Source organism: Colius striatus, chromosome 2 (genome assembly GCF_028858725.1).
Source record: "Colius striatus isolate bColStr4 chromosome 2, bColStr4.1.hap1, whole genome shotgun sequence".
Classification (NCBI taxonomy): Eukaryota; Metazoa; Chordata; class Aves; order Coliiformes; family Coliidae; genus Colius; species Colius striatus.
In genome coordinates this window covers 83,869,066-83,884,458 of record NC_084760.1, presented here as the reverse complement: position 1 = coordinate 83,884,458, position 15,393 = coordinate 83,869,066, and the positions used below count along the sequence as shown (strand labels likewise).

Genomic DNA, 15,393 nt, shown 5'->3' with positions numbered 1-15,393 from the left:
CTGCTATTACACATTTGCCTTGCAGCATCTTTGAATAAGAACTTGTGAAATTTTACTTGACTTTAGGCAGTTCTCTTAAAGGGCAGAAGAACTTCCTAGCATTGGACTTGTGTGGTACTTATGGTTTGAAAATGGAGTATTGTTTTAAGTATTTGTCAACAGTTGTGTTTTCTGTTTTGGTCACTTGGGTGATGGGCAATTATATATGCCTCTTTAAAGATGGTCTTAGTGTTTATGCACTGAAGATTGAGGTCTTTGAGAATATAAGGTGTTACTCACAATGGAATAGAACTGAATTCCTGGGAGGTATTGACTTTATCATGTAACTTTTCAGTATGTGTTAATGCAACAGGAAAGTAACTGAAGCAGACTGCCTGGTGTTGTCTTTCTGAAAGAGAACAGCCTGCTGTCTCCAGATATTTCATCCAGTCTGTTTCTGAGTTGCTCTGAGAGAATGGATAGAAGCTTACTGGAAAGGCAGACTATGGATTTGAATAGCTCTGACCATGCAAAGACTGTTTATCCAAAATGCAAAGAATGTTTTCCTGTTTATGTATAGCTTTTTCATAATGTCTGTGTCAAAAATGATAGCACCTTGTATTTTTTGTGTCTGAAGGAATGGCTTTTATTAATTCAGTAATCTAAGGTCTTTTTCTGTTTTTAAATTAGAAATTATGGAAAAGTCAGGTGAAGAAGGAATGCCTGACCTTGCTCACGTTATTCGTATTTTAACTGCGGAGAATATCGCTAATTTACCACCAGGAGGTGGTTTAGCTGGCAAGTGAGTACAGTACTGGGATTTCTTGAACTGTGGAGTTGACAGAAACAAATGCTTTTAGTTAAATGTTTTTGAAACTTTCTTATTGTAATAACTGTACTCAAGTTAATGAAAAAATATAATTTTATATTTCAGGCTAGTTTACCTTTTGCACTTCATAAACATTTGTGTCACCATTCCCATTCCAGAATGATAAGAGGAAATAGATTGACCATATTCCCGTACATAACACGTTAGTGTACTGCTTAAATGTGGCCATTTTAAAAAGGAAAAAGAAAACTCTTGGCTTTTTACTGCTTTACATTTGTTCAGAACTATTAGTAATGTAACTGGAATATCAAAATACCAGCTCAGTTTGCCTCATGTCCTGATTCATCCACCACCTAGTGTCCATTACAAGTTTGGGTCAATGCCTGTAATGCTTGGTAAACATTCTCATAAGGAAATTGTTTGTCTAGTCTTAAACTCAAATAAGCAAGAATATTGAGCTAGGATATGCATTTTGAAACTTAATTGGAATAAACATTCAGAAATGGCATTTGTTTTCTGGGGAGGCTAATGGTGATGCTTTCACAACCTACAATGTAAGAAATTTAAAGAACAGAATTTAGGATCGTATGAATAACTGTTAATCTAGAATTCATCAAATAGTGGGACCTGTTATTGCTTCCTGACATAGGTCATGTTGGTTGTAGAATCGTGTTTTTCAAAATATGAAGTCCTATCCTCTGAGCATTTGTGCTTACATCTGTTTTCATTGCATGTACTTATCATGACTAACAGTGCTCGTTAATAATTTCTTTCAAGCCTTAAAAGTACCTCTGTGTTCTGGGCCTGTCTACTGTGTGCATTTCAGGCATTCAGGGAAGTTGTGTGCCTCCCACTATTTGTATTTCCTCCCACCTGCTGAATGAGCTGGTGTGTTTCCTTCTTTTGCTCGTGAACTGCATCATGTACTACATTTTTCTGGAACCTCTGCATATAAATTCTATTTTAATTGTTGTGACCCAGGTTATATTTTTAAACATTCAGAATTTGCCTTTTGATGCCTTTCCCTCCATTTTGACTTTTGAAGATCTGCATTACAGAAAAGTGACATTAGGGAGGTGTGCCTGCAGCTTCCTTTAAGACAATATTGTACAGTATTGAGTGACTTTTTCTTGGCCCTCCAAGACTTCAACAGACTTGGACAAAGGCAGGCAACAATGTATTTAGTTAACATGACTTGGAGGACTGAGCTCTTGAATGGAAGTTTTGAAAAAGTATAAAAGTTGGCAACACAACCCAAACCTACATACTGTGTTACTTAATACTTTTGTCCAAACAAGAGAATATTCTTTGCCTTGGGATCCTTATCCTTTGATGTTACCAGGACATTAACTCACACTTTGTCCTTTGGTTTGAACTCCCAAGACCTGAATCGGCAAGGTTGCAGGAGAAACTTGTCTGTGCCTAGCACCTTTGGTTTTAGCACCAGTTGTAGTTGCTCCTTGCTTTTAGCGTGTCTGAGTTAGAGAAATACCATGTGATGTTACCTTTACTAGATGATGTTTGCTAACCTTAGGAACCTTTGAAGTATTCTGGTTCTACCGGCATTGTATACTTCTTCAAGCATCTAACTTTTTCAGAAGCTTCTGCTGGCTCATTCTTGGAGACAGGAGATCTTAAAGTGTCAGCTCTGCTGTAATCACTTGATGGTGGTGTTTTATCCTTCCAAGTCTTACTCTTCGAAGATGACTTCTAGCTTGACTGATCCACCTGTAACTTCAAATGCTGACAGAAGAGTGACCATTTGTTGCAGAAGAAAACAGAAGTCCTGAGCCACCTTGCCATTTGGCTGATAGTACTTCCCCATACATCTTGCTTCTGAGTTATTCCATCAAAGGAGAGTATAGAGAAATATGCTGTTCAAAGAAAGAAAAATAGATTGTAAAGAGAGGAACATTTGCAAGAGCCTAAGTTTTAAGTGTGATTTAAGCCGTCTGCAGTGGTTATCTACTGCTTTTTGTGACGGCCATCTAGGCTGTCTAGATGTTTTCTGTTGGTGTGAGGTGCCATTGTTCTCTGTAATACAGACATTGGGTCAGAATTGTGCTGTTACTCCATCACTAAACGTGGAACTAAATGGAGATAACCCTTTCCTGCATCAACTGCAGAATGGTTGTTTCTTTTCTCTAGGAAAATCTTCCGTCAATGCTGAAGGATCCCATATTAGCTCAGCCACGAAACCCCTTTACATTTCTTCTTGAAGCATTGACTGGTACACAAACCATCTCTCAGTTCTGAGTATTTTAGTAGGTCCTGTTTTAAATATAGGGTGGTGACTGGAAAAAATGCTCTGATGCTAGACAGTAGATACTGAGATTACCTGATTTGTTTCTCTGTCTCAGAACGGGACATACTTGTAACATTTCATTCTAAAACCAAACTCTTCAGTTTTACATGTGCTTTTGATTCCATGGTGTGAATGTAAGAACCTCGTCATACAAGGTCAGACCAAGGATCATTGTAGCTCTGTGTCCTGTGCCCAGGACAGCTGATAGTAGATGCTTAGGGAAGAACATAAGACCAGGAAAATATATAAAGTACTTCCCCTATCATTATTATTTTGATTTTCAGCTTCTCAAAACTGAGGTGCTTCCTGATCTTCAGGTGGTTTATGTACTTAACTGGTGAGAATTTCTCACTCATGATGTTGAGTATGTTCAGCTGGAGCCTCATCAGACTTCCAGCATTCTCAGTGTTCTGGTGCAGAGTGCTCTATTGCACAAAGAGCCATCACTGCTCTTTGCATTTTGACACATTTGCTGCTGTCTTCATCTGATGACCTTGTACTATATAGAAGCACAAGGAAGAGTCAACGCACATCTGCATTCTCTAAGACATAATTTTTATAGATCTTGTTCCCTTCCATACTTGAGTCTTAGTTCATGTAGCAGGGGTTTTTGTTTCTTGGCTGAAGCTGTCAGTACTTTTTGTAATATCTATTATATTTGTTTGAATATTTCCCAGTTTTTACTATGATTGAAGATTCAGGCACCTAGCCTTTTTCTTCTCAAAAGTCTGCTCAAGCTTTGTGTTTCACTTTTTGAGAAGCTTTTTGTGTTCTTTTCGCCTGCCTGTGAAGGTTTAGCTCTATATGGCAGGGGCAGAAAAAAAATCTAACTAGCGTCCTTTGGGATTGATTTTTTTTTTTTTTTACAGTGTGAATAGGCACTAGACTACACATCTCAGAGGTATATTCTGTGCACCACACTTGAAAAATTCATAACCTGTATGTGTGTAAAAAGGGGAAAAAACCCAAGTATCTTAGAGTTTCACATCCAGAAAGAAGGCAAGAAAACCAGCAGAATTGAAGTGTTTTATTTTTATATGAGAAATACAGGTTTAAATGTCTCTCTTGTCAAAATTGGACTATGCAGCTGGAAATTCTAAAGATGTAAAGGGGTAGACTATGGGGAGAGTAAGCTGAGAAAATGTTTTTCTTGGCTTAGTCTTTACGAATCCTGGCTTAGTGCTAAATCCCAAAACATTAAAATGCAAATGAGTAGAGACTGAGAGTAGGCTGCTTTTTTTTTAAGAGGTGGATTCAAGGCAAAACATCTTAAACACTCATCTTAAGCACTTACTGTGCTCAAACTTTTAAAGTTCTCAATGTTTTAAAATCCTTTATTGTGCTTAACTGTTTTAAAACTTGTCTTTTTAGGCGTAATATTATTGAAGCTGTATATAGTAGGCTGAATCCACACAGAGAGAATGAAGCGGTAAGTTCCTACTTTGCTTGCTACAACTCTTTTTGTTATTGAGAATATCTAAGTAGTGTTGTACATTAAGCAAAAGTGTACATCACTGCCAATAAAGTGTTATAAACACTAAATGTGTATTCTAGCATACAGTTCATTTTGACTTTGTTTTGGATAGATCTGATACAGAATTTCATCCACAACAAGAGATCAAACTGCTACTGCTACCCAATTCTGAGCCACTTTAAATGTTTAATTGACCACTGCTTTTTCAGCCAAACCTCTGAGGCAACAATGCAGGGTGTTTCTAAGTTATAGCTTATTATTATTTCAAAAATTATGGCCAGCATATTCATTACATAGGTAGTTACTGTGTGTACTGTTCAGAAATGTAGTAATAGAAGGGCGCAAACACACTTCCTGTTATCTTCTGGAAGTGTGGAGGACCTTGGTACTTGAATATAAGAGATAAAAAGACCACCATTGACTACTCTTTTGAAGTTTATGCTGTCTTTAAATGTCTCATGTGCGGTGGTCTAAGTGTAAGCTGGTTTTAGTTAACTTCAGTTCTGATAGCTAGAATGGTTTGCATTCCTCTGCCTAGTTCCTAACAAGTAAAATTATAAATCGTGTCTTCAAATAATGGTTTACTATATCTTTAAACCAAATTATTATGTGGCGCTTACTTTATAGAGTGTTACTAGTGTTTGTATCAGTTATGGTTGAGTTTGTTTAAAAAACAAAATCTTTGGAAAACCAAAGAACTGATTAAAAAAAATCACTTCTTTTACACATTGTCATTTCCTGCACAGTTCATGTGAACTAATCTGTGAAGGTACCATTCATCTGCTAGTAAATCCTTTGTCATATTTTTTTCTCTTCTGAGATGGCTTCAGTCAGCTAGTCATTACAATGAATGGTATTAAGGAGATGTCAGCTCTTAATGCTTGGAAGTGCCAAACTGTGCACCTTGAGACTGTGAATATACAGTTGCATCACAATTACTGTATTTGCTCCACTGTCATCTTCTCTTTCCTACCTGTATTGGTTTATTCTCTTAGGTTAGAAAGCTTGTGTATGTGGAATGGACCACCATTCTGTTATAGTACAAATAGAGAAGAAATATCTAACTCTTCTGTTTAAGAATTTGTTTATTTTTTTTAGTTCAAAAGTGATAGTAATAAATACATTTCTCAATTAACATTCAACAAATTGTGCAGCAGTACCCTAAAACAAACTAGAAGAAATTTACTTCTTTCCAGCTTCTTTAGTCCTTCAGGAAAGTCTGTACCTCTGTCAGCCTGCTACTGCTTTTCATATTTAACCATAATTTTGTTCCTGCTTTTGGGATAAAGATATTGGTGGAAGTGGTGTAACTGAAGATTATGACATAGCATTTATTGACTTTTTTTTTAGTAAAAAGATTTTTCTAAAGGTCACTTTATAGAAATATTATATGTCATAGTTGCTTTTATGATGCATTTTTTCTAAGTCCAAATTTACCTTTCTATAGCCATGAAAGCTTGCTGAATGTTCTAACATGCAGTGCAGCATCTCTTTGTGTGTTGGCTGCTTCCAGGAGTTTTTGTACATTATTAATTATAATTTAATAAAATGAGGTAACTGAACTAAGTATACAAGTTTACTCATAAAAGCATATACCTTGAACCCTTATTAGCTTTGAACTTTATAACCATTAGAATCCCTGGATAGTTATTTTGAGTCCTTTTAATTTGGCTTCTTCAATATGAAATGTGAGCAGTACACTGCAGTCTACTTGGTAAACTTTGCCTTCAGTTGTATTTAGTGCAAATTTCAATAATGATTTGGTTGATGTATTTCAAAAATACTGGATTAAATTTTAGTTTGATCTTGTGATGTGATTTGCCAGTCAGTACCTTTTCTTCTTTCCATCCTAATTGATAGTGACCCAGAGCAGTTTCAGAGGAGGATGCACTGCTGGAGGAAGGATGCAATCCCTGTTTGCACTTTTCCAGCAAATAGGAATTGTTACCTTACTATCCTTCAAGTAAACTAAATTAGTGATTAAAACGTGACTTCTTTTCTAGTCTTACTCAGTTCTGGGTATATACATCAGTGATCTTTTAGTCTTTTGAACCAAATGCTCCAACTATGCGGAGGGCAAAAGGGAAGGAAGCTGTTTGGATTACTCAACATCAGGCTCTCTACAATGTTGACACCCTGTGATAATGTTACAGCATATCTCACGTTTAAACAGGAAGCAAAGGTAGGAAGGAAGCATACAGTACATCCCAATGATGACATTGCCAAGTGAGACCAAAATCCAAGTAATAATGCCTTTCTTTGAACTTGTATGATGCAAGAGCACATCCATATAAAAAATTAGGAGCTACAGACAGGGATGCTGAGTCTGCAGAGTTTAAGGGTGCACTGTTTTGGGCTTGAGATTCTTCCTCTGTCTGTAGTTAACAGTGTACACTTGTTTGTTAGTAACAGCATTATTCTGGCCTATGCCCAAGCTCTAACTGGAAAGTCTGCCTGTGACAGTCATCTTCATTTGTATAGGGCTAGAGCCATTTTTTTACCTTGGCAAAATAATGTAACTAATAAAATATTAATGCACATGACTAAGTTCAAAACACTGAAATCCACTAAAACAAACCCCCTGAAAACAAGTAAAACCAGCCAGAGTAACTTTTGCAATTGAGAATGACTTCTTTCTAAAAAATGTGCTTTTTAGCATTGAACAACTTTAACTGCTTACCCTGAGTTACTGTGAACTGGATCACAACAGCTTTGCAAATAATTTCTTAGAAAGTATATAAATAAAAAACAAGGTGGTATTTTCTGTATTAGCTTTTATTTTATACAACATTCTGAAGATTTCAGTTAGTGTTGTACATAGAATTTTGTCATCCAAGCTAGTGATTGTGATTTCCTCCAGTTCTTTGCCAAGTGCATTTTCTGAGAAGCTGTAACATAAAGCCAAAATAAGGACATGTTATGTAGAGTGAAAGAGACTGAGAAGTGGAAGAGTCCTTTCTTAACAGCAGTGCTGAGAGATCACTAGTGTGGCTTCAGGGTATAGCAGCCCTCAGGTTTTTTTTTACTTTTAGGCATCTCAACAAACTGCGAGTGTTTTGTAAGTCTGGGGCTGGAGAGAGCCCTGCATTGGGCTCACTAAAAGCTGTCTTGCCAGAGAGGGTCTTCTAGTATTGATGTGGTGGCTTGTGCCTTTACAACTGCAAGTGAAATTATGTAACTGTTATTTACTGAAGCATGATGTTATTGGATATTTAAAAGAACTTCTAAGTAATTGTTACCAATGTAATGTTACAATACTACAGACTTGATGGCCTAGTTAACTTGTTCAAGTAACTGTGCCAGATCTTCAGCTGTTTTTTGTGTTTCTAAGACTAGGATGCTACTGTGCAAATAGGCTACTTGGATGTCTGTGCATCCTTAAACACAAGGAACAATGTTAAAATTACAGTGTCTATGTTAATAGTTTTGGTGACTTTGGTTTAAAGCTGTGTTTGACAGTCGTGTTTGAAAGCAATCATGTTTTTTTCTTGCTTTTACTAATAATATGGCACTTGGCTAAATCAAATCATATGTCATTAAGGGCTGCCACAAATCAAAATGTAAATGGACAAAAATCTTACACCATTAAATCATATGCCTAGTTTGTAGTAGCCCTTTTTATATACAGAGCAGAACTTGTGTAGAAACTGTGAATCTTAATGTTAAATATAGCTAGCACGGATTTAATCTTGGTGTTATGGTCAGTTGCACCAAATTGAATTTGAACATGAAGGAAAACAAATGCTAACTTGCATAATAATCATAATTTCCAGGGAACTGTTATAGCCATACATCATGAGATGGAAGCTGTGTTACAGTGTATAGAATGAGAGAAACACTTTCTATGTTTCTTGTCTGACAGCACTGTGAGAGACAAGGGAAGCACAAATTAGCCAGCCATCAGACAGAGTATAAAGCAGGACGTTTGAATATCAAACACTAACAGCACTGTTACTTTGACTCCTACTAGCATTTCAATTGTTCAGGAATCTTGGGGCTGCTATTATATTGCTTACTGCCTTTGCACTGTGCAGTGTTGCATGGGAACAAACATAATAATTTCAGTGTAGCAAAAGAATTTTTAAAGATGTGAATATCGTGAAATGTGGAGATTCAGGATGTATGTTGACTAGTGTCAACCTAGAAACAAAACTGATGGCCTGGAGGAACTGTAGAATTTAGAGGTTCTCTGGGTTTTAAACAACTCAAGTTCTTAAGCTATGCTGCCTTATTTAATATTAGCTAAATAAATACATAAATAGGTTGAGTTGTTTTGGTTTTTTCCAAAACCTATGAAGCAGGATACATTTATAGCCTCATCTTGATGGCATTTCCCTGACTTTGTGCTCAAGAAGCATTAAAACAGTTCTACTTCATACATTAGAAGTATTTCCTTTAACTTGCTTCTCTTTACTGGGCTCTTTAAGAGCTATCTGAATATGAAAATGCTGGTACATGGAAGTCAAAACATCTCAAACTGAGACCAGCAAACCACAGTGGAAGTACATCTCTGTGTGACAAGTTAAACTTATAGGGACAGCATGATACGCAGTAACATTCATTTTTGTGGTAAAATTGTCCTATTTTTAACTTAGACCATGCTAATCAGTCTTGAGGCTTCTATTTCAGCAACATTAGAGCATCCAAAGTCTTACTGAACCCAAGATATTGTTTTAATACTGCTGTTGTATACTACAAGTATTACAGTTCCTCACTTATGAAATTTTTTTACTAAGTGACAATAAAATGAGGTCAGCGTGAAGAACAAGGCAGTCTGGGTTTTGCCTGTAATGTATTGCAAAATCTGCCAACTTCCAGAGGTGCAGTTCCATTTGTCTAGCTTTAAGTTGCTAGATATTAATAATGTGCTGTTCCCCTAAAGCAACAGTACTGCTTCAACACTTGCAAATTAAAATACCAAGTATCGGTGACAGAGCATTTTAAGAGATGTACAAGTATGTGGAAAAAAGCAAACAAACAAAACAACCCCTCTTCCCAGTTATTTTCAGTGGAAGGCTTGTAGACAAATAGATGACTTGCAGAGGAGACCTACATTCCTTAATCAGCACTTGTTACTCAGATTTTGTGCTGTAGTTTGTTAGATTGGACTTTAACTGTTCTGTTAAATTTTCTAGGTAATATACACATGTGCCAAAAACTGTGTCTTATGTTGTTCAGTGTTCCTGGTGCTAATAGGTAGCTGCTTGTTTCTTTTGTGGTAGCATCCTGCATGCAGAAATCAGGGACCGCTTTGTAAAACACTCTGAGCATTTATTTTCATGTGACGCTTCAACTAAACTGCTAGTAGTAGAGTTAACTATTCTCTGTAGTAAGTTGTTCACAGAACCTTATTGCTATTGGCTGTGCAGAATTTCACCTGCAGGATATTGACCTGATGGCTAAAGAAGCTCAAATTTTCAAATTATTCACTGACAACTGACCAAAGTTGTGGGGAATATCAGCTCTATTCATCAAAAGACAATTTGAATCAAGATGAAGTTATTTGGGAGGAGGTACCATGCTGACGCTGTCTGGCGCCAAAGAAATAGAAATTATTAAAGCCGCTGTTTTCGTAGGTAGCATTTCTTAAACAACAATGTTGTCTCAAACACACAAACATGGATGGTATTGTTCTAAGATGAATGTTGCTAAGAAGGTGTTTTATATTCAAATAGAGCATAGCTCATGTTTTCTCAATCGGAAGAATTTGTGGGGTTTGGGTTTTTTTTATCAATGTCGTTAGCAAATATCCTAGCTTAACTACTGATTTTTTTGGGGTCTTGAATCTTAAAAAAAGGACCCTGGCGAAGCCGAGGAAAGTGGAACGCAGGGAAAATTGGTGGAAGCTCTCAGGCAAATGAGAATTAATCATAGGGGGAACTACCGCCACCTCCTGGAAGAGATGCTGACTAGTTACAGGCTAGCTAAGGTGCAGGGAGAAGAGTGCACTGCTGAATCAGCTACAGCATCTACTTCAGATACTCATGCTGGACCCAGTGACCCCGTGCCAGACACCCACACAGAATCTGGGAATCACCTTGCTGAAATTCAGAGCTCAAGCGAAGATTCAGGGATGAATTGAGATGAGTGATAAACAGACATAATGTTTCACATAGCGGATCTAATGCTTCACTTGGCGTATTTTCCTTTGTTTGGATCTCAGCGTTTGTCACATCTCTCCTAGAAGTCTGTTTATTTTTACTTCAGCTGTTTGTACAGACTGTTTATACAAAGCTCATTACTCCTTAGAAGTTCAGCTACTATGGTATATTATAGGAGTTGCATCGTGTTGTGTAGCAAGCAGTTAACTTCTGAGTTGAGGTTAGATATTTTTAAAATTCTGTGACACCACCATCAGGAATCTTAACATGCTCGTGAAAAGAATCCATTTCAAAACTTGTTGTTCTAAAGAATTTCTTAAGTAATAATTTTGATGGTGTATGTTTGCTAATTGTAAAGCAATTCACATCTTAATTGTATGTTTTGTGCAAACTAGTTGAATTTTACAGATTCTTCAGTCTATTTTTTTTCCCCAACATCATATACTGCGTGCTTGTATTTGAATTGTGTATAGTTTATATTATGACTAAACTACAGAAGCTATTATGCTTTAGGTTGTCACTCCTCATGAAATGTGTTTTAATTTTTTCCAATTTAGATTGTATCCACTGTTCATCATAAATATAAGGGGTTTTTTTCTAGATGACTGTATTATTACTTTCTGGGTTGTAGCATAATGGATATCCAGAAATGGAAATGTACCTAGATTTAGTACCTAGTGTCAAGTGCTAAGAATTTGTTTGAGTGAAAATAAAGACTATGCTGTGGAATAACATCTGTATGCATATTGACTCTTTTAAGCAAGTAATAAACTTCCTTTGAAATGCTCTCATTCTGACATGACTTGAAACTTTTCATGGCTTCTGATATTAACTCACGATGTTCATCGGTTTCTACAAATATTTGAGTAATTGGAAGTTTGTCATATCATTAGCCCTCTCTGGGCAACTTTTCTCAGGTTTGAGTTAGGTATCAGCCACATTAATGAATAAACTGGCTATTCTACCCATGTTTATCTTCTACCAGATCTTTTCTGTGTCTCCTAGTGTACAACTCTCATGTATGTACGTGCATTTGGGTAGATCAGTGATAATACCAGAAATTTACGGTGGTGGTAACTAATCTACTAATAGGTTAAATCTGGAATTCTCATGTCAGTGGTCAGTTGATAATATAATGCTTGCACAAAAATATCATTGTTCAAAATAGGTACAAATTTCACTGCCTTAATGAAAAAGAGCCTGCGGGAATTTCTTGCGGACCAGGAATACCTGAAGAGCTGAGTTCCTTAGTAGATGTTCCTTGTAGTAGTTCGTAGATGTAGTATCTATTGGTAGCTATGGTTTAGTACAATTTTAGACAATACTTGTTTTTAAGTCTTTATGCTGTAAAAGCCTTACCGGCTTTTGTAGAGGTAAATTCCCTCGTGAAGATGAGGAACAGAATCTTTGTGTGTGGAAGTGGGTAGATGGGGGCGGGGGAAAGGTGGGGGGAAGAAAACGTTATCTGTCTTATGCTAGGGTTCTATTTAATTATGCCACTGAAATCCAAAGTGCAACAAAGTGTTTTCATTTGTGTTGGTGAGTAGTAATATTTCTCCTCTTCTTTTCCTGTAGGGTGCTGGAGATCTAGAAGATCCGTGGTAGCCTTACAAATCTACTAAAATGCTTTTGATTCTGAAAGGGGGAAAAAAAACACTTTTCAATCTGTTTTCTTCAATACAAGGGAAAAATTCTGGTGGATTTACAATATTTTGTGAAATGGGCAGAAAGATATTAGAATTTTCCATCACTTGGTCATTTTTGTGTTTTCTGATATTGCCACTCTTAGCATTGCCTGTACTTACAGTATTTTTACCAGCCTCAGGCATACTGATGACATCTGTAATGAACTTTGGCCCTAAAAAGGAAGGAAGGAAGGAAGGAACGATTCTCTCAGCAGATCGGTATATGTACCTGAGGTACACGGGATTGTAGGTGTACTCTGAAGATACGCTATGGCCAAAAGAAACATGCGACACACAAATGTGAGAGAGTGCAAGTAATTGTTTGAGACATTACTTATTTCACTTTACTGAGTTGGAAGGCTTTGCAGCTCTGTGGCTTGGAAGTAATTTCAATTGGGCAATATGCTATCAAATGTGTTTGGTTTGGTTTTTTTTTAATTTTCCAGTTTTACCTGTATTACCAGACCATTAGGTTTCCCTGCGGTGTCCAAATTGTGATACGTTGCCTACTGCTTGCTTGAAGATAAGTGTATTTGGCAATAATATATGAAGATCCTAGGTATCTAAAACCAGTAAGAATCTTACGCATGTGTACAACACACCCTTAAACTCTTGCTAGAGAAGGTCTTTTAAAACCAAACTGATGAATTTATAGTTAGTAGTGACTTGCTTTGACATCTCTCACAGCTGCAGGTTTTTTAAAAAATGCTGAAAATTTGCCTTTATTATAATGTAAATTGTGATTATTTTTTGTTCTATATGTGGTTTTCTATAATTTTTTGATTTTTTTTTTTCAGCTTAAGATACAGACAGAAGTCTTGTGTAATATGGGTATAATTTTTAATTGTTTGCATTATTTTCAAAGTTCAAATTATCACTTTGAGATTACTATAAATACACTTAAAATTATCTATTTTAAATTAAGAAAGTATTAGAGATATTTTCATGGGTTCAATGACCTTTCATTTTATAAGCAATGGGCATGGTACAGAGTGGCTGTCATGTAAGGTACTTGAAGATTCTTAGTTTAATTCTATTTTTGCAATAACCTTGACTTTTTTTCTGACTTCTTTGAGTTGTGCATGTAATGAGTCAAGTAAATGCTGAAAATGGGGAAGAGTAAAGTATTTATCTAAAATAAAAGCTATTGGGGAGGGGAAACAATGAATGTATCCATCTGTACATGATTTACATGCTGTGGATGCCTTGTAAACATTTTCCTATTTGTTTAAACTGTGTTTCAGCGAGGATGTAATTGCCCTTGTGTGTAGTTTTAAGCTAATGACAGTCATCAACTGGTTTTGTGTGAAATGGAATTCATGGTATCTTTCTGTAACTTTATCCCCATGGTGAGTCTGTATAAACCACACGCTCCTTCATCCTGGTGCCCAAGGCCAAGCTTTCCCAGTCATTTTGATTCACTGTGTATCTGATTTTTTTTTTTTTAATTTTTTTTTTTTTTTTTGGTCTAGAGAGGATTATTGCCACAGTATATTTTATTTATTCATTAGATTTTAGCCTTGTAAGTTAAAGTGTTCTAAATGATGATGTTAACAGGTATTTGTCCCTTTACTGGTTTTTTTGGGGTTGTTAAAAGATAGGGAATGAAGAATGCAAAATGGTTTATTGTTCAGACTGTCTGCTCTGGTCCAACCCTGTACTGATAGTACCTTCCCAGTATGATATTGTGATGTTTCATACAATACAGTGAACATAACCAACTTGTTATCTTCAATAAAGGATTGCTAAAACAGTGTGATACGCTTTATATTTTCTTGACAAGGATTTATCAAGAAGGTTCAAGTGTTTATATAAAAAGATAACAAAATAGGACTTATGAGGTGTCTGTTAGTGACAGATTTATGTTCGTTCTATAGCGAATGGATCTGTCACGATTCAGAAGTCTCAACAATGAGTGTCTCTGTGGGATACAGAAAACTACAAGCAACATTTAGAATTCCTAGGGCAAATCTGTCCCAAGTTAAGGTGGAATGAGTCATATTCCAGCTGCAGAAGAGCCTTCATCTGAAGTCTAAAAATTCTGATTAAACTTGATTTTTTAGTCAACTCAGGTTATACCTATAGAGTTCTCAGATTATACCTATAAAATTTTACTTTAGTACAGTGTTCTTGATAGAAATGTCTCTAATTCTCTCACATTTAAAACTTCTACTGATTTCTTTTTTAACTTATTAATCAAGTTTTTTTGGGTGGGAAAGGAGAATTAAGTCCTCTGTGGTATTGATACTGCATGGTAATAACCTGTGTGAACATTTAGTGTTACTGTGTAATGGATGTATTTTTTAACAACCTGCAGGTTTTTAAGTCTATGAGCTCTATTAGTCTTAAGTTCCTTGCATTTTTTTTGTTGGATCTGTATGTACAGCATAACTCCTGCATGCTTTCCTCATGAACTGCATTTTTAATACCTTACTCCACTGATCTGAGTTCTCGTACTCCATAGACTCCAGTCACAGGAGCACTTATGTGTAGATTTTTTGTCACATGGATAGTCTCCCTGAAATAAAAAGGTTTGTGCTTTTATTGTATACAAGTGTAGTGTGTATATAGGTCTTCAGAGAGAAAGACCATGACTTGCACAGCTAAAACAAAGTATAAATAAATCTTTTCTTCCTCTAAATTAGCATTACTTTCTATTCATGCATCCATTGGGTTCCAAATTCTGTTCCATGTTTTTAGTTTGATGAAAGTACTATTTAGATTTCAGTAGCCTGTGGAAAAAAACTTATGCTTGTTGGCTTGCTATTATTAATGTGAGAATTCTGAATGTTTGATAAAATTTATGTAGTTGCTATAATGTGTCAGTTTAAGTAGTTGTTTTAAAATGATAACTTCTTAATTATATTGCCACCTGGTTACTAACATGAAGATGCCTCCATAGACTGTTGAGAGTGTAGAATGTCTATTCCACCTAGAGTCTTTCTGACATGTCAAATGCATCTTGATTCTTCATTTTTATGACTCTCCTGTAACAGTAGTCCAAGTCAGTTCTTAAATTT

At 36.1% G+C, this 15,393-nt stretch overlaps 1 protein-coding gene across 12 annotated transcripts in view; it reads left to right on the top strand.

Moving 5' to 3' along the window:
* The window catches only part of PPM1B (protein phosphatase, Mg2+/Mn2+ dependent 1B), a 59,747-nt gene extending 45,618 nt beyond the window's left edge, over window positions 1-14,129 (top strand). For 7 of the 12 annotated variants that reach the window (XM_061991328.1, XM_061991327.1, XM_061991326.1 and 4 more), the window contains 3 exons: window positions 670-781; window positions 4,485-4,542; window positions 10,385-11,475. In XM_061991328.1, coding sequence (XP_061847312.1) covers window positions 670-781; window positions 4,485-4,542; window positions 10,385-10,669 — 455 coding nt within the window. In that variant the 3' untranslated portion in view covers window positions 10,670-11,475. The other 5 variants (XM_061991329.1, XM_061991330.1, XM_061991331.1 and 2 more) reach the window with 5 other exon arrangements.
* Window positions 14,130-15,393: the final 1,264 nt, after the last annotated feature.